Genomic DNA, 25,427 nt, shown 5'->3' on the forward strand with positions numbered 1-25,427 from the left:
TGAAAAACATACTAAAATTTTATCTCTTTCTCTCATTTCTTTTAGTTTCCACTTCCCAATTGATTGTCCATAGTTCCAGGGTCTTGACACCCAAACGCCATCAAAGTGAAAGTGTGTTGCTGGGCAACGAGGATCAACCTGGACGATCGCCCACCTCATCAGCCCAACAAAACACTTCCCAACTTATGACACATGCTCAAAATTCTTCTGCTTCACAGTTGGTACCGAATCATCGTCACAGTCCCAGCTATCCGCCAGTTCATCAGACATCACACACCATGTATCGCCATCACAATCACAGCAGCCATTTGGCCACCACTAATGAACTGAGCAGTAAATCCCAGCTAAATGAGAAAACCTCATCACAAACAAATATTTCCGTTAGTATAACAAACAGTGAGGCTGTGGTCACGATATCACCTCATCCACCGCCGGTTCCAGCACCCAAACCGTCTGCATCACAGACTAGTGAGCCGCCTTCCCAGGCCAATTCTCCCGGACGATTGGCCAATTCGACAAGTTCCTTAAACATGGCTGGGGTACAACACAAATCTCCTGTATCAGCTTCAATGGATTCGTTGGCGGACATTAAATCCCAGCCATATCGCAACAATCATCGTCTCTTCCCCGTTAGCACCTATACCGAACCGGTCCATAGTAATACCTCGCATTTTGTACATCATCCTAAGCCTCAGTATAGCACAGGGTTACAGAAACCACAAAAATCTTTGGCCCAGCAGCAGCAACAGCATTCACCCTCAGGAAATGGTAGTCTTAGCAATCTTAGCCAAACATCAAAACTGGGTTCTCCGGCCACAACCTATCCACAGCCGAGTTGGCAGTCGGTGGCCACCTTAATCAATGATTTTGAAAGATCAGCCGATCCCCAGCAACAACAGCATCAGAAGCCACAAAAATACACCTATTTAGATCCCAACAAGACCCATCGGGTTCCCAATCCTGCACTCAAGGCTTTTCAGAAAAATGCCGTGCAGTCCTATTTCGAAAGACAGCAGCAGCAACAACAACAACAGCAAAATCAACTTCAACAACATCAATCCATGGAAAGCCTACAACACTCACCCAAATCTTTTTCATCGAGACCTGGAGGGTCACCGCAGCACCTCAGCCACTCCGACAGTAATGGTCAAGTGGCCACTGTATTGCTGAGGAACTCCTTGCCCAGCAATTATAACTCCCCTCCCCTGCAAAGACCTTTGTCCGAGGATAAAAATGCCTTTAGTTCCCGAAATCTAACGAATTTATCACCATCAAATAAACCACCTTCGCCAGCTCCTCCACCACCACCGCCCAGATCGCGGTCTATGATGCCCACACTGCTTAGGCGTTCATCTTCAGCCTCCGACTACTCCGAGTTAAGAGATCAATTTATATCCGCTTCCCAGGACAAATTACAATCGCAATCTATTAAAAACATATCCAGTTCGGAAAAGTTCTCTTTCAATGACTGTGGCATGCCACCACCTCCTCCACCGCCCAGGGGTCGTGCCTCTATGTCAGGCCGTAGGACATCCTCGGCCTCCGATTATGCTGGCATACGCGATAAGGTATTGCTGCAACAAGCTGCTGCCCTTACCCATCAACAGCTACATCCTCATCAGCATCAAAATGTCAACTATCATCCCCTTCCACATGGTCATCATCATTCTGCTCCTCCTCCGCCCCAAATGGCTTATTTACCGGGTGGTAATGTTCCACCTCCAGTACCACCGCCTGTGCAAGATGGCTGGGTACCAGAGAGGCCACCCAAAAATCCCAATTTACGAGTTCCTTCCCCTGACTTGCCACCACCACCGCCAGGTTTGGATAGTGAAACCAGTCTCTCCGATGAACCCTTGCCTCCACCACCACCAGAAATTCTGCAACGTCAACCCCTGAACGAACTGAATCAAGAGTTAATGACCAAACCTCCCTCGCCGAATCGTCGCAACAGTTTTGCTGGTGGTTCGACCAGAAAATCTGGAAATTTCTTTCAACGTACCGCATCAAATGAATCGGTTATCACAAAAGGACCACCACCATTGGTTCCCAGGAAGCCAACCAGTGTTGAATTGGTCCAGGTATCCAGACCCTCGCCAGCAACACTCAACAAGTTACAACCTGAATTATTGCGGGCCACAACCATTTCATCTTCGACCCGTAAACGACCACATAATTTAGCCTCAAGTTCCTCCTCGTCTTCGTCCTCGTCCATAACAGCCATACAAGAGAATGTTGCCATAACCCAAACGCGGCATTCGCCCATTGGTGCTACAATGAAATCCTCACCGCCACCACCGCCTCTAATGCCACGAATGTCAACAACAACGACGACAAACGATAGCCATCAACAACAACAGCAGCCGCTGCCTCAGCCACAGCCTCAAATGGTGGCAACAAATGTCGCTAATTCGAAATCAAGGTAAGTGCAAAATAAAATGTTATGTTTAATTAATTGCGAGTAATTTGAGTTATAATATTTTTTCCGAACCTCCATCCACATCCATGGACCAGCTCGGTAATGGAGTTATTAACCAACATTACAAGTTTTTTCCTTTTTCAAAATTTTTTCCTCCTCTCTGTGAAATATAATATGGCGAGTGATATTTCATCATTCCAAACAAAACAAAAAACAGAGAGACAAAGGTTTTGCAAAGTTTATACGTCATTTTCCACAGAGGTGGATGGAGGGGGAGAGAGGGGTACCGGGTGGGAGGTACATGGCATGTATTTCCCAACCCCTTAGCTAAAAAACAAAACTCAGATGAAATTTTTAGTCTTTTTTTCCGTTGAACTGGGACTGTCGCTTTGGCAAGTTGTCAATTGTTGTCAATGTTGATGTCTAGTGACTGGTCGACTGGTCCACTCCCACTTAATTGATCTTTTGTCGTAGCTGATTTCAGTTTTTTTTTTTGCTCTTCTGAAATATTGCTGAACGTCACAGTGTGTGAGTGTGTCTAATTGTAGAGTACAGTCGATACTAAATGCTAATTTGTATGAAATCTCTAACAAATGGAAAGGGAAAACCCCAGAGCAACATATGGGTTGAAAGACGGATATTGGGTGGTAAGATATGAAAATCCAGGGAGTGGAATTTAGGTTAGCTTAGAGTAGAAAAAATCGACAAAGTTCTAGAGTAAACACTCATTTGATTAATGCATTTACTTTCACCTGGAAATGACATCTCAACTTCATGGTTGGAATCTTTGCTGTACGTTACTTACATTAAGATGGCGATTTTTACCGACCCTCTCACAAAGCTTACGAAACGGCGAAGACAGTGACCTTAAATCTAATTTCAGAATTTCAGCCCTATCCACCTGCAACCAATACCTAATTTAGTAACATTTAGTACGCATATTCAAAACAATCTACATCTCATCATCCTTGAGGCCAACAGTGTTGTAGAAATAGTACTACTTAGTACTATTGGAACAATTATTTGCAAAACCACAACCAGATCTCAACACCAGACACCAATGGAGACCTCAATATCAAATTTCGGGATTCCACCTCCATTCCTTCACCCATTACCCAATCATTTTTGTACTCATTTGCAAAAACGTTCCATATCACAATTCCAGCTACCATAATAAATTTGAGGATTTCAGTCGTATCCCATTATTTAATACCAATTTTAGTAACTTTTAGTACGCATTGTACGCAAATTTAGTACTATTTAGTACTTTTCGGACAATTATTGTATACATTTCCAAAACCACCTTCATATCTCAATTCCAGATGACAACGAGACCTCAATATATAATTTGAGCAACCCAGTTCTATCCCTTCTCCCAAAATCAAATTTAGTACGCATGTAGGACGCATTTCCAAACCACCACCAAACCTCAAACACAGATCCCATCAGTTATCTAAATGTCAAATTTCAGAATTGTTTCTCTATCCCTGTACCCAATGCCAAACATGGTACTATCCAGTGCATTTATAGTACACATTTACAAAACCCACCTCTATGTGTCCAGGCTACATATGAACAGGGGTCCTAATACCAAATTTAAGATACTATCTTTTTACCCAATACCAAATTGTACCAAATATTGTACTATGTAGTACTTTTCGTTCACTTGTATTACACATTTCTAAGATCGACTCGCAAACCTACCACCTTTCCCCCTAAACCTAACTTTTTCAAATTTTGGACCATTTAGTACAGTTCGCACACATAGTACACATTTCCAACACCACCTTCATATATGAAACATACTTCCAAACTTGATTCTCATATCAAAATTTCTGCGCTTTAGCGCTGTCCTTTCATAGAATATCATGTGGTACAATTTTAGAAGTTTAGTACCATTCTAGAACTTATCGCAAATTTCCAAATTTTCACATCTATCCTGCACCTCAATCCGGTCTTTTCACACGCCAATGCATCAAGACTGCCTGTCCCAGACGTTTGTATCCATAAAGAACTTCAAATACGAAATTTTAAACAATTCCGGTGGATAATGTAGCTAAAATCATCAAAATACCGAATAGAGGGAGGTACCGTTATATGGGGCCCATACGAAGACATGGACCTCCAAGAGCAATTTTCTGTCACAGGCTGTAGTACCCATTAGGAACTTAAAATTCCAAATTTGAAACATTTCCGGTGAAAAGTGTGACACAAATCATCAATATCAATATCTGGAGGTACAGTTATGTGGAGACTATACTAAAACTCAGACCAATATTGACAGTTTGGGGCTGCGAGGCTGCTTATTACATAATGGAAATAAATAATGCCAATTTACATAAAATTCGGGTCAAATTTGCGACTGAAACACCAACAAAACTTAAATCTGTCGGTACAGTTTGGGGGCTATACCAAAACGTGGACCCATATAGCCCATTTTCAATACCAAAAATTGCTGCAGACCTAAAACACATCTGAGTAAAATTTTATCAAACTACTTCATTTCGTTCGAAAGCTAGAGTGTTTTTCACAGACGGACGGACATCGTGAAATCGACACAGAATTTTTTGCTGATAAAGAATATATAGACAAACGGAATGAATAATGTCATATAACCTCCAAACTATGGTAGAGGATATAAAAACATAGCATATATTTAAGTAATTTAATGGTGGAGGGTGGAGGCCAGGCTATACTTAGCCGGGCCTCCACCCTCCACCATTTGGTTGGAACTTGAAATTTCCATAAAAAGTCCGAAAAATACCGCTTAAATAAAACCCGTTATACGGGAGCTATACGAACACGTGGACCTGCATACGAAATTTTGCCATAGGCTGTAGTATCCATTATTATAGGAAATTTAAAACAATTCCAAATTATCAACAATTATAAAATTATAAAATTATCAAAATACCGAATATCGGGAGGCCCCGGTATATGGGGGCTTAACCAGCTTACTTGCAAAAAAATACGAGTGCAAAATTTTAGCGTTCAATCTCAATTCGTTCGAAAGATAGCGTGATTACAACAGAAACGCGGACAGCCAGACGGATATCGCTAAATCGACTTAGAATTTTACGCTGATACAGAATATATATAATATGCAGGGTCTGTCATGAATATTTCGAAGAGTTACAAATGGAATGACACAACCAATCCTCCATAGAATGGCGAAGGGTATAAAAATAAAGAAATTCAACCTCTTGATGATTTCGCTCTTAGTATAGATCTTGAGAGAGTGTGTAATTTCAAAAATATAAATCAAAAGTATAATGACCGAAAATATAAATTATTTCCTGAAAAACATTTAAAACTTCGTTATTTTAACTGGGGTCACAGATTTTGGAAAAAAGATGAGATCCGTGTTTTTTTCAAATTTCATAAATATTTGTCTGGAAAAAAATTAAACAAAAACATATTTCCCATATCGTCCCTTGAAGTTGAGTTTTCATTTCATAAATCATAGAAAATATTAATATTAATATTCCAAAACTCTTGGAGATACCTCGAAATTGAACGGTTACTATTTCCATTTTCATATGACAACTTTGTTGTTGACTTGTACTATTTCCACCACAATGAAAAAAAAGAGAACATTCATAGGCATTTTCCGGGTCAAAGGGTTACCTTAGGCTTAACAATTTTTTAACGGACATTGTCAATTCGTTGCTGTGATAGTACACATTTTATGCTCTAAACAAAGTGACGGCAAAGCTTTTTCCTAGGCTACTGATATCGACAGCACTGCAATTGTTATAGTTGTTGTCGTCTACGTCGTCGTACCTTCTTATTAACAAACATGATTTTCTGCATGTAATATAAGAAAATTGCCAAAGTGACACCCGCAAACGACCTTTATGGCACGATTTATGATGCAACTTCGAAATCCACTCTAAACATAGCCGGGCAACCTCAAAACGAACAATCTCCTGGATAAAAAAAAACTCCTTTTATATTCCAAGCGCTGTATTCAAGCAACTAGTACACCACAACAGTCAACCATCCAGCTTTTCTAGCTTATCTACAATGCAAAGAAACAAATTTCCAAAAAAAAGCAACAACAGTCCTCAGAAGAGGTAGTGGTGGTAGTTCCAAGGAGCAGAGCTGGGTTAAGGAGACAAACCAAATGAAAAAAAATTGTGACAAAATTAAATTAAAGCCAACACACACACTCCACTCACCATCACCATCCAGTCAGCCAGCACTCAACAAGGCAAACCAAACTTGTCACATTTTTGGAAAACTCCAAAGCATTGGCAGCAGAAATAAATCTCTAATGCGCACACGAACGTCAATATCTGAACTTCTTTTGCTTTGCTTATTTTTTCATCTCCAAAGGCTGTCTGTTGCCAATTGAATTTTTTTTGGTGAAATATTTGGAACTATATTCCACGTAGCAGGAACGGTAAAAGGGACGGGAGGGAAGGTCCATGGCGTGTCTAACCAGGCCACAATAGGCCAAACTAAGCCATTACGCGGCACACCGAAATGTTGCACATCAGGCGTGTGCTGCCGAGTATAGCACCACTGATTTTGTTCGACTGGTAACCGACGAAGCAGAAAAATGCTGAAACTCTCGTGGCGGGCGGTGGTGCTCATGTCTACGTGCACGTGGGTCAAAGTGTTGCCACTTCTAATTGTTAACACTCGAATGCACTTTTTATTAGCCACACTTGGCCACATCTATGCTCGACGAGACATTTTTTTATTAAAAAAAAAAACAAAAAAAAACAAAAAAAAACAAAAACTGAACAACATCCACGGATGATTATTGGGCAATCAAAGCTTTGGATATGTGAGCAGTAGATGGGAAGGGCATGAGGCTGTACATAAGGCTGAATTGAGGTTTTCCACAGGAAAACTTCCATGGAAAAACTTCAATTTAGCCTGGCTGAATAGGATTTTCCAAAGGAAACCTTCAATTCAGCCGGGCTGAATAGGATTTTCCATAGGAAAACTTCAATTCAGCCGGGCTGAATAGGATTTTCCATAGGAAAACTTCAATTCAGCCGGGCTGAATAGGATTTTCCTTAGGAAAACTTCAATTCAGACGGGCTGAATAGGATTTTCCATAGGAAAACTTCAATTCAGCCGGGCTGAATAGGATTTTCCATAGGAAAACTTCAATTCAGCCGGGCTGAATAGGATTTTCCATAGGAAAACTTCAATTCAGCCGGGCTGAATAGGATTTTCCATAGGAAAACTTCAATTCAGCCGGGCTGAATAGGATTTTCCATGGGAAAACTTCAATTCAGCCGGGCTGAATAGGATTTTCCATAGGAAAACTTCAATTCAGCCGGGCTGAATAGGATTTTCCATAGGAAAACTTCAATTCAGCCGGGCTGAATAGGATTTTCCATAGGAAAACTTCAATTCAGCCGGGCTGAATAGGATTTTCCATAGGAAAACTTCAATTCAGCCGGGCTGAATAGGATTTTCCATAGGAAAACTTTAATTCAGCCGGGCTGAATAGGATTTTCCATAGGAAAACTTTAATTCAGCCGGGCTGAATAGGATTTTCCATAGGAAAACTTCAATTCAGCCGGGCTGAATAGGATTTTCCATAGGAAAACTTCAATTCAGCCGGGCTGAATAGGATTTTCCATAGGAAAACTTCAATTCAGCCGGGCTGAATAGGATTTTCCATAGGAAAACTTCAATTCAGCCGGGCTGAATAGGATTTTCCATAGGAAAACTTCAATTCAGCCGGGCTGAATAGGATTTTCAATAGGAAGACTTCAATTCAGCCGGGCTGAATAGGATTTTCCATAGGAAAACTTCAATTCAGCCGGGCTGAATAGGATTTCCATAGGAAAACTTCAATTCAGCCGGGCTGAATAGGATTTTCCATAGGAAAACTTCAATTCAGCCGGGCTGAATAGGATTTTCCATAGGAAAACTTCAATTCAGCCGGGCTGAATAGGATTTTCCATAGGAAAACTTCAATTCAGCCGGGCTGAATAGGATTTTCCATAGGAAAACTTCAATTCAGCCGGGCTGAATAGGATTTTCCATAGGAAAACTTCAATTCAGCCGGGCTGAATAGGATTTTCCATAGGAAAACTTCAATTCAGCCGGGCTGAATAGGATTTTCCATAGGAAAACTTCAATTCAGCCGGGCTGAATAGGATTTTCCATAGGAAAACTTCAATTCAGCCGGGCTGAATAGGATTTTCCATAGGAAAACTTCAATTCAGCCGGGCTGAATAGGATTTTCCATAGGAAAACTTCAATTCAGACGGGCTGAATAGGATTTTCCATAGGAAAACTTCAATTCAGACGGGCTGAATAGGATTTTCCATAGGAAAACTTCAATTCAGCCGGGCTGAATAGGATTTTCCATAGGAAAGCTGTCTGCTCTGAAATATATTTAATTTAAATTAAATTTTCTATATAAGAAATTTAATTAAAAATATTTGTTTTTTTTAATTTTTTCCATTTCACCGTATTCTTTGTATGCTGGCATAGTTTTACCATATTGTCAAGGTGTCATGGGCCATTATCGACATTCTCAATGTTTTTACTTTGTTGTTGTCTCCGCTTTACTATTTTCCCCCTAATTAGGTTAAGCGGTGATTTGGCTTGCCTTTTGGCGTTTGTCATGCCAAGCCTATGGACCAAAATTGTCCTTTATCATAAAAATAAAAAGAAACGACTTATGGAGCTAAACAAAAATCAAGACAGCAACATCAAAGCCGCCACAGCCACAGCCTCACACTTACACACCCACTAACATTTAACCTCTTTTTTGGGGTTTTTGGTGCGCTGCTTGATTGGCTGCCTGCCCGTTTGACTTGACTATTTTGCTGTCGTCTTAGCCATGGTTAGTGAATTTAAAAAATAAATCATTTTACAAAGAATATATAGAGTGTGGAAATGAGAGGCACTGAGTGGAGGGGTGCGGGTAGAGAAGTTAACTTTAATTTCAATTGACCATTGTTTCGAATATTGAAACACCATTGTTTCAATTTGCGTTATCGTTTTCTCGCTCCGAATTCTATGGGCCATATATCGCCAGATTGCTGATCGGTATTTTTTCGCAACTGAATGCGGTGGCTTGTGATGGAGCTGTTCTGATGCAATGCCTTCCCCATTACAGTTATTCTGCTGGGTTCTGCAGCAAGAACTACAAATTGGCATGTCTCGTAAATTACTTTGAAACAAAAAGATCACCAAAACTGGAGAATTTGATATTTTAAACCTGGACGAAATACAAACGTCAACATAATGTTTAAAACTGTCAGTTAAATAAAATTATACAAATTATCTGAGGTAATGCAATATTATTGGAGGTCTTTATGTAGACGAGAAACTATAAGCCAAATCAGCAACAACAAAGTTACAATCGTTGGCTGTCGAGATAAGTTAACAGAGTCGTAACAACAAGAAAAGAGCAACGGCAAAATTAGACAAAACCTTCAATGTCACAGCACCCCCAACCAACCGCCAACCAACAGCTAGCTAGCTTTGCCAGAGTCTGTAATATTAGACCCATGGAACATTTAACAAATTTGCTCAACATAAATGCTGCCATTTGTTTCCTTCCTTCCTTCCTTGTGCCTGTTGAGGTTGTTGTTGGTGCCGATGTAATAATCCACTCGTTCACCCAACTACCTTGGTGGCAATTTGCCACTTTTAAAGCCAGTCATCCAAATAATCGTTTAGCAAAATAACCAATCGACACAAAAACCTTTAACAAATTTAGATAGTTAACTCAGTTCAACACTGGCTGGCTGGCTGACTGTCTGCTTGGTCAGGTCATTTGGGGTCAAACAGCCATTCATTTGATATCTGCTGTTAATCAGTATTAGTTCAGTCAATTGGATATTTTTAAAGTATTTTTTTTTTTTTTTTTTTTTTGGAACATTTTTTGTTTTTCGAAACAACAAGAAAACCTTGTAACCGCCTGTCTGCCGTATCGTCAAAGGTGTGAAATTGATATTTATGGCTTTAATGTCTTTATACAAATTTATTAACTGGCCAACAGAACAGGGTAAGAATTATTTGAATAGACAACAAAGCAGTTCTATTTTAAATGGGAAATTTATTTGCAAATAAATGAAGCTACTCCTCTGTACACAACTAGAAATTCTTAGAGGCTTCGCGATTTTTAGTAAGATTCTACAGGGTGAGATAAAAAAAAACTGCAACAAAGTCGAACGCCATAATTTCTACATTTTTTTAAATTTTATTGAATGAAAGCAAAAAATGTCGGAAATAGCATCAAATTATAAAATAAGTTTAGATTTGTTCGAATTGGTCATCTTTGGCACGAATTATGGCCTTCAAATTTCCAATGAAACCGTCACACGCTGCCCGAATGTTGCTCTGTGGTATTTTGGCCCATTCTCGACAAAGCACTTGCTTGAGATGATCGATACTTTGGTAATTTTTAGTGTCAACCTAGCTTTACAAAATACTCCAGACACAAAAGTTCAACGGATTGGTATCCGGAAATTAAGCGAGGGACCTCATTTTGAACCATTCTTGGGTGTCGGGTGCTGAGTCCTGTTGTTATGGCGGCCCACACCACCGCCATGCCGGCTCTGGAGTTCTAGTGGGCAACCGAAGGTGCACATTTTTTTTGGCAAGTAAACACGATCATTTTGTTTGTTTACAAACTGCTGGACAACGAATGTTTTCTCATCGCCACTTTCGGCCAAGCGAAGCATCTATTTCACTCTTTTGAGTCTATTTTCTTTCTGTTGCGGTGGAATTTCAATGGCTTTACCCCGAGCTCATTTTTCAATATTTTCCGAATGGAATAATATCGCAATATCAGCTCACGAGCCATTTTTTGGCCACTGCAACGCGGAATTCGATCAAGACGTTTTCAAAAGATTTATTCACATTTAAATGCTGGAGTGCTCTAGCGATAGCCACTTCTGGTTTTCCAGCGAAATATAAAGAAATCACACTATCACGCTTGAATTCCATCACGAATAACTTTTTTTTTCTGGAAAATTCTCACCAAAATTCTTTTGTACGCTTGTAAGTAATATAATGAGCTGTCACTGGAATCATTTTACCAGCTGTCGGACGAGTGGCTTAGAAATGACAGCAGACTGAAGTTGGATTGCACATATAAAGATTTTTTTTTATTTCTAAGCCTTTTGTGGCTACTCCTTGCCTCGGAAAGATGAAGGATGTGTTATTGATTTTTAGGTCTTCTCTACAAACTCCTTCCCGATTGCCTTCAAGACTTTCTCAAAAGTCTGACATATATTTGTCGGAATTCCGGTCATTAAAAAAAATTTTCTGGTTATTTATACAAACCAGAAAGAAAAACTCTCTTCTGTTAGTCTTTAAAGACCTAATTTCGTTTTCTACAAAAGTGCACTTCACATCGTCTCCATATTGATTGTATATAGGGAATGCCTACTGTGAACAGAAACATTCGTAATCTGTGAACCTCATATGATCGTTCTATTTCTCTTGCAAAGGAAGTGCGAAAGGGAGATAGAAATTAGCATTTAAAATGTTTAAAAGCGAAGAATTTTTAAGATCGCTTTCAAGAACCTCAAGAGATGTTTAACAAAATTCCATTCCGATACAACGCAGGTCACCTACATAGAAAATGAGATGATGACCACAAGTTTATAGAAAATGACTTGTTTTAAAGAAAAGTAGGATTCTTTACGATATTTTAGCATTTTTTCTACAAGTGTACTCTTATTAATTACCCCGAACCCCTTTTCTACATGAATTAATAATGCTACCTTTTATTGTTATTATTAGTACTTTGAAAGCACTAAAATCTTATTTCGATCCAATTAAAATTCAATTTCCACCCATGGCAGAAAATGCGGGTAGATGCATCAACTCTAGCAAAGATTGATATGTCAGAAATATTTAAAATATATTTCTAAAAAATTATGGATTTAAAAATATTTTCTTATACGATGCCGTTTGGAGGTTGGAATGATACGTCATTTTCAACAAATGTTACTAATTTGAATAATTTTTCATTCAAAATTTTGAATTTCAAAAAAAATTTCCACAGCTCATTGTACCAGCAGCTGAATTGTACCACCTTTGATATATACATATATTCAATCCCCTAAAGTATGCAGTTACCTTCTGTGGCTTGTTTAGTTGAGACACATTTTCCCTTTTATCTGAACCTACAAAACAACACGAGTTTATCTAATTTCGTTATCTCAAATTCTTATGCTGGTATTATATATAAAATTGCGGTATAACGTTATAAAACTCCTCTAAATGTAAACGGTGTGATTTCATGACTGTGGAAGATATGGTCCTACTTGATTGATAAATGTGTTCATATTCTGAGGCATTAAACGCCAACTAGTTAAATATCAAGTTACTCCCCAAATTATGCTTCACAAGAGGAAAATTTATATTTCTCTCTATCTTCATATTTTTGTACATCTCAGGCAACGGCCAATCAACGTTTTTAAGCACAGACCACAACCTTTGCCATGCAAGTACTGGTGCTATCATTTCGAAGTACACGGCAATCAGTCCTTCCTCATGCACAAAACATCGATTTATCGATAGCTCAAATATCGACTTACATATCCCTAATGTGTTTGTGTATCAACTGGTTTTTAGATGTATTCCAGCTAACAGACGGTTAAGACGCTCGAGTTAATAAAGCGGCGTTTTGTACAAGTCGTACGTAAATAAACAACAAAAACAAGCTCAAACCAACGAATTAGTCTAACGTACTTTGGTTTTGTAAAGCAAACAACAACAATAAAATCATAATAATAACAGATGAAAAATCGAAATTTTAAATGAAAACAAAACAGAAAGTAAATAAAGAAAATAAATCAATATTTATTTAAAGTTAAATGGTTTCATAGTTGTGCAGTGTAAATAAACACCAAAAATTGAAATAATAACAACAATTCTTTCTGGTCATTCGGTAGTGTTAAAAAGTGCTGAGTTGAATTTCAAGAAATTATGAAAATCCAAATTTGAAGAAGAATATTTTTTGGGAAATCTGGAAACAAAATATTTTCGAATACCTATTTCTCCATTCATTTTCAAAGAAAATTTGTTAAAAATCAAATTGTGAAAATTTTTCATATTGCAAAAACGTTGCCATAACAATAAGCCGAGTGTTTGAAATCCCCCTTTTGATTTGAGGGCTTTTTTGGCAGTGACTGCGTGTTTAAAACCCATTTAAAATAAACGTAAATTCCGTCGACTTAATTTGTTTGTATAAGGCCAGTAATTAAGCAGAGCAACAACAAACCATCCAACGATAACTGGCAATGATTGGCCAAATATCCGTGCTCCTCGAATAATAACAATGCAAGCCAACCAGCCCCAACCAATACCATAAACATATGACCAACATTTAGGTCATTCAGTCCCCTCCGACTTAGGAAAAAATCGAACAAAAGCCAACCTAAAACATAAACATCGATCGCCTTGGCTGGCAAGTAATTGTTTTCAAAGTGTGTGAGAAAAGAAAATAAATTTCAACAAAAACAAAAGAAAACAAAAAACACGAAGAAAAAATATTTAAACCCGGCTAAAGACGCGGAAAAGAAAAGCTTGTTCATCTTCTTTAACAAGCAGCAACAACAACAACCACAAAGCAACAGCATCATCTTAAATCTCAAGTTGACATCTCGCGTGTGTGTGCAGAGTATTATGCTCAGCTCTCTAAACCGAGCCCCCCTCTTACAAGCCACAAGCCATAAAAAGTGCAATGCGCTAAGCCGAAGCATTCGTTGTGTTTGTGTGCGTGCATCTTAAATTCGCATGTGTTTCTTTAAAGTGAAATTGTTTGTTGTTGGTAATTTTGTGTGAAAGAAACGACAACAACATCAAAGAAGAAAACCAATCTGCTGCACCTCCTTAAGACCCCACTAAACATTGTTGTTTTTGCAAACTGAAACAATAAACTTGATTTGTTTTTGTCATTTGATTTTTTGTTGTTGTGTGGCTTGTTTGTGGGCATCCGCGTGTGTCTGTGTTTTATTTACGAAATAATACAAGGGGCGCCGGCCATCGTTGCGCTTTTCTAACAAAAGCCCTCCCCAACTACCCTCCTCTCCGCAAAAAAAAAAACACTTTATCAAGTTGGATTATTCGATAGTGGATACCGTACATCAATTAAAAATGGTGTTCGGTGGGAAATTTCGTATCAGAAGGTAAATACAATTACACGCCGCAATACTAAAACTAATATCCCAACAACATACCCCTGCTTGAGTGTGTTGTTCCATTCCCAGCTCTGGATACTAACAAAAACAATCAATGTATAGCAACAGTAATCATAAAAACTGCAGCAACAAAAACAACTATAAATGCCATGCAATCAAACAGAAACATCTGTCGTTCGATAATTACTTCGTTTACAAGGCGAATTATCACAGTTATTGGATAGTGTTGCCATGTCTTGATTAGATATTAACAAAAAGGAGTCTATTTAAAAAAAGAGGCAATAGGTAAAAATTGTTAGCTGCAGGTCTGACATTTGCAATATATGATATATGATTTGCAATATATGATTTTCGTTTGGTCGGGTTTACCAAAGGAAATCGTAAAGGACAAGTGCTTCCAAGTATATGAGTATAAAAATGTTTGCTACTTCATTTTAAGCATTACTAGGCTTTACAGCTTATTTCAAATTGCTGTCATAAAACCCCTGTAGGAAATATACACAGTCAATTATTGACTTTGCACCAGTACTACTTAGCAAGCGTGGACATGCAATGCTTTTTTTTTTTTTTTTTGTTTTCCTACAGACATTTTGTATGAGCTTGTCATTCAGAAATCTCTAGTGACATTGTCAGTTCTTCCGGGGGCATATTACGAGGGACAGTCAATTTAAATAAAAAAATATTGTTTCATTATTTTTATACCCTCCACCATAGTAAAGAGGGTATATTAAGTTTGTCATTCCGATTGTAACACCTCGAAATATAAATATTAGGCCCTACAAATTCTACGTCGATTTAGAGATATCCGTCCGATCGTCTGTCTGTGTAAATTACTGTAGCTTCCGAGCGAAATGAAGTAAGTTAATAACATTTTACTCAGATGTGTTTTAGATCTGCAGGGCTTTACGTAGCGAAAATGGTATAGCTCCCATATAACTGTACTAACTGATTTAATTTTTTTTTGGTAGCATGTGGTCCCATTATGTAAGAAACATCCTTGCGTACACTATCAATGTAGGACTGAGTTTTGGTATAGACCCCATATAACTATATCTTCTGTTATTCGCTATACTGACGATTTTAGCGATGTTATTCACCGGAAATGTTTAAAATTTGGAATTTGAAGATCTTATTCAGAAGATCTTATTCTTCGTATTGCCCCATATAACGGTACCTCCCTTAATTCGGATTATAGCGACATTATTTCAAATTTTCGTATTTGAAGTATGACAGAAAATTGCATATGCAGGTCCGGATCTTCGTATATCCCCATATATTCCCATATGACATCCATATAAATATTTTGAAGATTTTTCATAAATAAATATTTTGAACGTTAATGGCATTCAAAGTGTGGCCAGGTCGAACTTATTGCTTTTTCACTAGCTTGTCATTAAAAGTATTTTGTGTCCAAGAAGGCTAGGTCCACCATATTATGTAAAAGCTCAGTTTCTTCACTTTAAGTAAAAAAAATATAAAAAGAAGAAATATTTTAAAATTAATAAAAAATCTTTATAACCTGTCTACACTTTGCACTCCTCCTGAAACAGCTTTCCAAACATTCTCAAGAGTCGTACATTATTTAAAAGACTGCCTAAAATCAAGTACATGCATCAGCACTTGTGAACAAGGATATGACAAATTTTTAACAATGTTTGTGCAAAAATTATTTATTTTTTATATATTTTCTTGTTTCTTATACGATGTCATTTAGAGGCTGTTATGATATGTGTTTTTCTCCAAATTTTAAAAATTTGAATAGTTTTTCATTCAACATTTTAGGTTTCAAAAATGGTTTGACAGTTCATTGAACCAGCAGCTATGTTGATGCTCCTACCTGTGTTATTTTATCATGGCTTGTAGGCAAAGTGTTGACAATGTCTCATAAATAGTAGATCAACGTGGTGACACATAACCCCATCTTTCCTACAGGGATATTATTAACATGTGTCAAAATAGGTTTAAAAAATGTTTACAACTTTTTAAAAAATATGTATGAAGGCTATACTGAATAGTGCACCTACTCTTTTAGCTATTAAAATAATAAATGCCATATTACATGTATTTTCGTTGTACAATTAGCTCAAACGAGTTTAAAAGCTTCAAAATATCGAAAGTTATGGTTATATTGCGGCTGCACCAAACCATGTTCCCATAAGGTGTTTAACTGTTTACCAAATTGCAATCGATTCCATAGAATTTTGTTCATATTTATCAGTTAAATTTGTATGGTAATATCTACCATTCTAATTATATAAAAACGAGTTCTCGTCTTATATTCTGATGAAAATAAATAAAAAATAGTGGCAACACTGTTTAATCAATCCTTTGTTTCCTTAAGTCTTATGATTATCTTTTATTCTCAAAATAAAACAAATAAACATCAATCATTTGTAGCATTGACAAATATTTACAGTCTATACAAGATAGGTAGCTCTCTCGCATCCTACTCTCTGCTTATGTACACATTTTTGAGTATATCTCACAAATAAAACAGATATTAATAATCTGTCCAATATTTACATTCTGCTCTCAAACCTCTCCTAGAAAACACATACATTTGTTTCTCTCTCTATCTCTCCAAAAAAACATCGATCAATCATCGAATGGTGGGGGTTTATCAATTGAAACAAGGCAAACTACAGTCTCTGTAAAATAGAGACACAGGCACAAACTCTAGTATTTTTATGGTAGTAATAAAAACACAGCCAAAGAAAACAGCAGATGGCAAGATATGTAATTTAACTTGTCATTTCTTCACAACATCAATGCACAACAAAACAAAAGGCCTCTACGCACGCGTTTTCTGCTGTAATTTTTAACAAATGGGGCGGTTTGCCAACCAAAACAGCCTTCGATCGCCTAAACCGAACTCTGCTAATCTCTTTGATGTTTAGCCAAGAGATTTAGCGGCGGTATAGGTATTCCAGTTGGGGGTTGTTTTTTTTTTTTTTTTTTTTTTTTTTGTTTATCAAAGGACTTAAGAATGGTGGTTGACTAGCGTCATGGGAAGCCATAAAACCTTACCTAACTACCTGTCTGCCTGCCTGAGGAAAGAACTAGAAATTTCACACAAAGGATATGCGGGTTTTTCCTTGGCCCGTGGTTGTTTTGTTTATTTTCTTTCCTTGTAAGAAAGTTGTGAAAAGTGTTTCCTGGTGTTGTTGGAAACAATCTCAAGGAAAACCATCTTGCGTTCTAAAGAGGTGTAAATGTTATTTCGCTGGGTATGTGAAAGGAAACGCAAAACATTCGGAGTTTCTTTGGAAATGAGTTAGGCAAGATGGAACTTGCTTCCTGATCTTTCCAACAAATAAAGGCGGTGAAAACGTGACGTTTTTTAATACAGAAAACTGTATTAAAATAAAGTCATATAATTCTTTAAAAGCGTATAAAATAATCATAATATCTTTCAGTGTTTGCCAAAAAAAACTTGTAAAATATTTAGGATTTTCTCCGTTCGCCGAATCTAATCACAGAAAAATGTCATGAAGGTTTATCGAATTTATGAGAGAGCAGAAATAGGCATACCAGCTCTTTTCCACATAACAGAGATGTTTTTCAGAGTGGTTACGTATGTACAGGGAGGAAGTTAAATCATGGGTTAGTAATCTGATTAGTTAGCAATTTAGATTCATATTACGACCCATTATTTGGTAATGCTTTTTTTCTTCCAAATTCCAAGTTTTTCTGTATAAATTATACGAATTTATTACGAAGATTTGACGGAACTCCCATATTATTTGCCCCACTTTTCTATTTATCCATCTCTCAGCATTTTCAAACAGAATTCTTTGTGATGTCACTACGACTAACTGACATTTATGGTGATTTCCCATTAAGAGCTGCCGACAAAAACCGTAAAAGAAATAATAATAAAATAATTTGCATAGAATTCATTTGTTTTGCATGATTAAAGCAAACTTAGAGTTCTTACAAGAACGACACACACACATTTGTTTTTAATTTATTAGCAAAGATTTTAATTTAATTACCCACACACAATGATGACAAATATTTTCCAAGTAATTGCAAAACAGAGGAAATGTTAGATTGATTTATGTGCGTACAACTTTTTAACGGAATCGCATAAAAAGCCGAAAGCGAGACAGCTAGAATTTTTTTTGAACAAAAAACTCTTTGTTTTAATGATGTTATGAATCAAAAGTTTTAACTTTAGAAGTATTTTTAATAAGCCAAAAATCTGAACAGTCACTGAACCCTTTTTACACACCACAAGGTGGTCAGGGTATAATGTCTTTGTTCATTTATTTGTAACAGGCAAAAGGAAAGGAGATAGACCAATATTTCCCTTTGATGGCCTGCATAGATTCACATTCTGAGTCGATTTATGCATGTCCGTCCGGCCGTCTTTCCACATTCTTGTAAACAAAGTACAGATCGTATTTATTATCCGAACCAGATAAAAGGACGATCGCCCTATTTCCCGTTTATTGTGCACTAAACGTGTAAGCCTGGAAATAAGTACGCCAAATTTTATCAAAATCGGTTCAGATATAGCTATAGCTCCCATATATGTTGTTCTTTCGATTTGTTATTATTGTCCTCCGGAGCCGTAATATGCACTCTGTAACAACGATTTTTAGGGAAATGTATCAAATACAGCTTAGAAACACCTTTGGCAGATTTTGAGCCTTTCGGTTTAGATTTGGATATAGCTCCCATATATATCTTCTTCCGATTTGCTTTTATTGTGCTCCAAAAGTGTAATTTTAGCCAAAATGGTTTGGCACTTATCCTCGAAACAAGTATGTCAAATTTGGTGAAAATCGGTTCAGATATAGCTATAGCTCCCATAAATATTGTTCATCCGATTTGTTATATTTGTTCTCCACAGCCGTAATATACCCTTCGTAACGACGATATTCGAGGAAATACATCAAATACAGCTTAGAAAATCTTTCGAAAAATTTAGAATTCTAGACACAAATAGACCACAAATATTCCCATTAATATAATGTTGCCAAGACATCCCAGTGGGAATACATAGAATTGGTCTCATATGGATACTAATATCAGCCCAATTTAATGGCATATTAAAAACATATCAGAATATGACAATAAGTGTTGTCAAACTAGCAAGAATCCGAAATGTAGCCATTATTCCAGTCAGTTGGGACAAAATGCCAAAGGCGACATCTCACTTTAAATAGATACCACAAATAATTTATATAAAAAAATCGCATTTCTCTCCATAACCAATTATACCCTCAGCCATATGGCTACGTGCCTCATCGAAATAACGGTTTTAGACCCAAGGTCTCTTTGGACTAAATCCGTTTCAGGACATTTGGAGTTGATTTAGAGATATTCGTCCGACCGTCCGTTTGTCTGGCTGGTGCACACGATAACTTTCGAAGGGAGTATCCGATTTAGTCCAAACTTGATACATCGTAATATTACTATCAAATTTAGATCGAGTTCGAAGATGGGCAATATCGGCCCACTCCTTCTGCTACCTTTCCGACGAAAGGTCCATATTAAAAAAAAAATACTGTCCAAAAAGAGAAGGGATAATCCTAATATCTGTGTCAGTGCTAGACGAGGAGCGAAAATGGACAATATCGGACGACTCCATAAAGTACCTGTTAGAGTCCGATTGTCTTCAAATAACACATATCACAATATTTTTATTAACCCAAGGTCTGGTGTGAAAATGGAATATATCGGTTCACTCCTTCTGGTACCTCCCCCATAGAGGGTCCTAAATGACAACCAAAACGGGCAATTCACAGCCAATTCCATTCAGACTTGATACATCTCAATTTTTAGTTATAAAAATGGTAGAGATTGGGCCATGGTTTTTTAAAAACAAAACGCTCAAAGAAAGCGAAAGAGGCATCCAACTCTCTTCAAATTTCACACATCTAAACATTTTAGCTAACGAAAGATCTGTTGTGAAGATGATATATAACTGCGAACCCCTTCTGATACCTCACCCACAAATGTCACAATGTTCAATATTTTTATATGCCATGACTTGCGAAAGAAGTCAGCCAATTTATGATTTCGCATAAAATAGGATATAAATGTTTTATTTTCTTGTCATTTTTATACCAATATTTTAAGCTATATTAGATGAAGTATGAAAATGGAATACTTCGATCGACTATGCTAACTCACGCACATTTGAACATTTTCTAAAAATGATCACATATTTCACATCACGATATGGTCCAAACCTGGAACATCGCAATATTTATATCATATTTATTTAGGTCCGCTACGAAATGAACAATATTGGTCCATTTCTTCGGAACCTCCATACCATACTCCATAGAGGGTTAACAGTTTGAACAGAACAGAAAAGAAGTCCAAAAATATTTAAAACATCGAATATTGACTAAAAGTATACATCAGTCGACTGATACTTTGTTGATTGTTGTCTTCAATTAGTTAAATCTCAATGTTCGATTTTGACTTTTCAAACCAATGGTCATTTTAAGATTTTTTTGATGCATAGATTGGTAAAAGTTATTGAAAAAAAATTTATAACACGTTAATTTTTGCATATTATTTGGTCGACAAGAAAACCTATAAATTCAACAAGAAAATAAATTCTGAAAAGATGGCTTTGCCATTTTTACTTTCAAAAGACGGCTTTGACTTTTCAATACCATAAGTCGAGTAATCGAAAGTCGATCTACGTTTTTCTAAACCAAATAAGTGTTCAGAGCAGACGGTATAAAAATACACCCATGACAATTTTAACCCCTTTTTATCTGTTACTACTTTTTTTTATTAAATTGTTGTAATGCAAAAAATATTGCCACAAAAAATAAGATAATTGCAGTTATTACTCAGGAATGTGGAAAATTTGTAAAATTATTGTTGAAATTCCCCACTAGAGTTGCACGCGTAGTTTTCAATTTTTTCCAAGTGATAAGAAACACGACAAACTCTATTTTTTGTTACCTCTCCTCTCTCAGTCTGTCTCTACTAACGTAAAGCCAATATTTAATTGCCAATCATTTGTTCAGTTAGGAGGAGAGGAAAGAGATTACAATTTTTCCACATTCCATTGGCATGTAATAGACAAAATATTTTGTTTCGTTTTTTTTCTTTTTTTTCGTGGAGGCCATTGTTCGCGTAATTAAATTTCAATAACATCTTCATTTAGAAATCTCAATATCTACGTAAGGGACCTCTGAAGCATTCAATTAGCAAAACTTTGATGTGTACATAGAACCTTTGGTAGTTTGAGATAGAGAGCGACCGGCAGACAATGGGTGTGAAACAGTGAACAACTTTTTTTCTGACAGTCAACCAGTCGTGGTGGCTGGTGGTGGTCGGTCGCCCTCATTCATTGTTGATGCTATAAATATTTATTGAAAATCACGATCAATATTATTGTTGCTGCTGTTGTTATTGTTAAGGTAACAATTAACACTTTACGCAAAGTGTTCCATTTCCCAAGAGCCGGTTTTTTATTATCATTAGCACTGCCGCCAAATAATTTTGGTGCCTAATATTTTGACGCGTGCTACGTAAGAGTTTATTTACATTTATCGTCAAGTGACCCTCAATAGTGACCCTACACCATTTTTCTTCCATGGTTTGTCGTTGATAGGGATTTATTGTTTTCTATTTAAAATTGAGTAAATATTTAGATTTTGGGATAATTTGTAACAATTTATTGGAAAATGTGGCGCTGCTGTGACGTAGCTACATTACAACACATTAGTTGGAGGTCATTGAGGAGTTACACTTCTGCCAGAGATCGTTGCAATAATCAGATATAGGCATTACTGACTGATCTCTCTCGCTCTTTAGAGTAAATTAATTTCTCTTCATTCAAGATATTGACCTCTTTTGAAACTGAATTCAAGATTCCCCGATCGAAGCCTGTCATACCCCCAAAACGTCAACGGTAACGTAATTCAATTTATCAATACAAAATAAATGCTTATCGGCAATATGTTCTCATATTTCAGGAGAAATTTGGAAAAGATATCTTCAGTGGTGTTTTCAGCTCTTGGTAATCTTATCGCCATATATTAATTAATATTGCCACTTGTTAGAAAATTATTTTTAGGATTTGTTGATAAAGTTTTGTTATTTTTATTTTTCACTTAGAAAACTTTTTATGTTTAATAAAAATAATATATAATTCATCTACAAGACAAATAATGAATATCAAATAATATTTTCTGTACGAAAAATATCACTAGTGATAATTTTCCAAAAGAAAAATATCACTTGTGTTAATGTTATATATACTGCTAATCCGTTCAATTCATCGACGAGATAAATAATGAATAACGAAAAACATCACTAATCATAATTTCCAATAAGAAAACAATCACTAGTGATAATTTTCTATACGAAAAGTATCACTGGTGATAATTTTCTATACGAAAAGTATCACTGGTGATAATTTTCTATACGAAAAGTATCACTGGTGATGATTTTCTATACGAAAAGTATCACTGGTGATAATTTTCTATACGAAAAGTATCACTGGTGATAATTTTCTATACGAAAAGTATCACTGGTGATAATTTTCTATATGAAAAGTATCATTGGTGATAATTTTCTATACAAAAGCAATCACTGGTGATAATTTTCTATACGAAAACAATCACTGATTATAATTATCTACATGGAAAATATCACTGATTATAATTATCTACATGGAAAATATCAATAGTGATAATTTTCTATACGAAAACTATCACTGTTATATTTTTTAATATCGAAACACGTCACAAGTGAAATGTGGCAATTTGTGTTTTTCCACTGATATTTGTCTTCTGATCTCCTTTGATATTTTCTTATCAAAAAATGATAAAATTTGTTCCTATTTAAATTTTATTTATTTATTCATTTTTTTTCGAAATACCTCATAACTTTCCCAATTAATCGAGTACATCTTGATTACAATTAAACTTGAAAGTTTCCCGCTATTAAAATACTTAGCCTCCAAACATTTGACGCATCTAGATAAACCGTTTCAAGATATTTCGAAATTACAAAGATATGTGCGTGTGTTAACAAACATACAAGATACATTTTAACCTTGATTTAATTTGTTTAAACAAATTTGAGTAAAGGGAAATTTATGACGATAAAAGCATGAACAAAATGCATCGTTTGTGTGTATGTGTGTGTGTGTGTGTGTGTGTGTGTGTGTGTGTCTGGGGGGAGAGGGGTGTTTGTTCACATCAACTTAAAATATTTTCTTTACATAGAAGACCATTTCCCCAACATGTTCTAATCTTAAATAAATTTTGTTTTTCGAAATTACCCCAATGTGTGTTTGGAATAATTAATTAGCCAAGGTGGAATGTAAAAGAATTCAATTTCATTTAAATTAATTTATTTGTTAAATTGTTGTGGAGCGGAGGAAAACATGAAGTAGTACAACAAAGTATATAAGATATTACGTTTTGTACAAAGCCATGCCATTGTCGGTATTTGGGGCAAAGGTATGCGGCATGAATGTATGCCCGCTTGGTTATCAGCCATGTTTACCAGCCCACATTCTGGAACACAAACCCACAGGGAATTTCAAAGTACATGATATCTCTCATTTGGATATGTAAACAATGTTTGTGGCAGAACCCAACTTATCAGCACCACCAACACCACCATGTTACCATTTTCTTTATTTTATCGAGGTTCTACTCCTACTAGCTATGAAGTTTTTTTTCATTTCGGCTTAAATTTTTATTCAAAAAAAAAAAAAAAAAAACTGGAAAAGAAAAGACAAAATACAAATACAGCTCCGAGAAACTACAGCTACAACTGTTGTTCTGCAATTTGTTTAAAAGCCTAATCTTGTGTTTGCCGCTTCAAAACAAAAGCGGGTTATTAAACTTTTTTCCGGAGCCCCTCAGAGCCTAGCACTGAGGCTGGCTAGCTGGCTGCCTCATCTCCAGTAAGCTGCAGCAACTATTTGAGGGGCGGTCTGGCCTAAAGTTGGCAAAGTTCAAAATGAAAATTACTGTAACGAGCTCTTAATGTGACTTCGTTACATTAACTATGTACTTGTTGCGTTTGACAACGAGAACAACAAGAAGACCAGAGAACAGCAGAATTGTGTTTTACTTTAAAACGCAGATAAAGATAGCGAAACAACAATTACCCCCATCAGCTAAGAGTAAAAAATGAAGAAGACGACGAAACGGCAACAAAGTCAAATAAAAAGAAAAAGTTATTTTCCTTTGTTTTCATTTATCACAAAATAACGAGCAACAAAAACAACGACAACAAGAAAATACTTATGATGATTATATTTCGTAGCTTGAGGAGAAGTCAAAGAAGCGTTCAAGTCGAGGTGTTTATGTGGGTCATTTAAATTAAGTCGTTGTCGTGCTTGTTGTAACGTCGCTGTTCTCGAACCTAGAAAGCCATGAAGCCAAAATAATCAGCTCGATCTTTTTTGAAAGCTGCAGCTCATGGCTTAAACTAAAACATCATTAGTTTTAACACGCTTAAAGCCAAGAAACATTTGGAAGAAAATTTTGGCGTTTATGTATTTATGTGGAAGCAGTAAACTTTAGTCGCAAAAGAAATTCGTGGTGTCATAAAAATTATCAATTATTCTATTAATATTTTATTTTGAATCGGATTCAAAGGAAATTTTTCGCAAAAATTTGAAGACTATTTTATGAATAAAAAATTACTCAAGGGGCAGAATTTTTTATAAGAAAAATAAATCAATTTTTATAAGAAATCATCGATTTTTATATGTTTTAAGAAATTTCGTCGTCGCTGAAAATGAAGCGAGGAACCTCATTTTGTAACCATTCTTGGGTGGCGCATGCTGAGTCCAGAATATTTTCGCGATAATATTCGGCATTTATTTTGATGCCACGTTCGATTAATACGAGCGGAGAGCG

At 36.4% G+C, this 25,427-nt stretch overlaps 1 protein-coding gene across 1 annotated transcript in view; it reads left to right on the top strand.

Moving 5' to 3' along the window:
* Positions 1–25,427, top strand: part of LOC131801649 (protein Shroom-like) — a 169,938-nt gene that overhangs the window by 82,685 nt on the left and 61,826 nt on the right. The window contains exon 4 of the mRNA XM_059120535.1: positions 46–2,422. Within this exon, the coding sequence (XP_058976518.1) occupies positions 46–2,422 (2,377 nt within the window). The remainder of the gene's footprint in view (positions 1–45; positions 2,423–25,427) is intronic.

The sequence above is a fragment of the Musca domestica genome, unplaced genomic scaffold, assembly GCF_030504385.1.
Source record: "Musca domestica strain aabys unplaced genomic scaffold, Musca_domestica.polishedcontigs.V.1.1 17, whole genome shotgun sequence".
Taxonomy (NCBI): Eukaryota; Metazoa; Arthropoda; class Insecta; order Diptera; family Muscidae; genus Musca; species Musca domestica.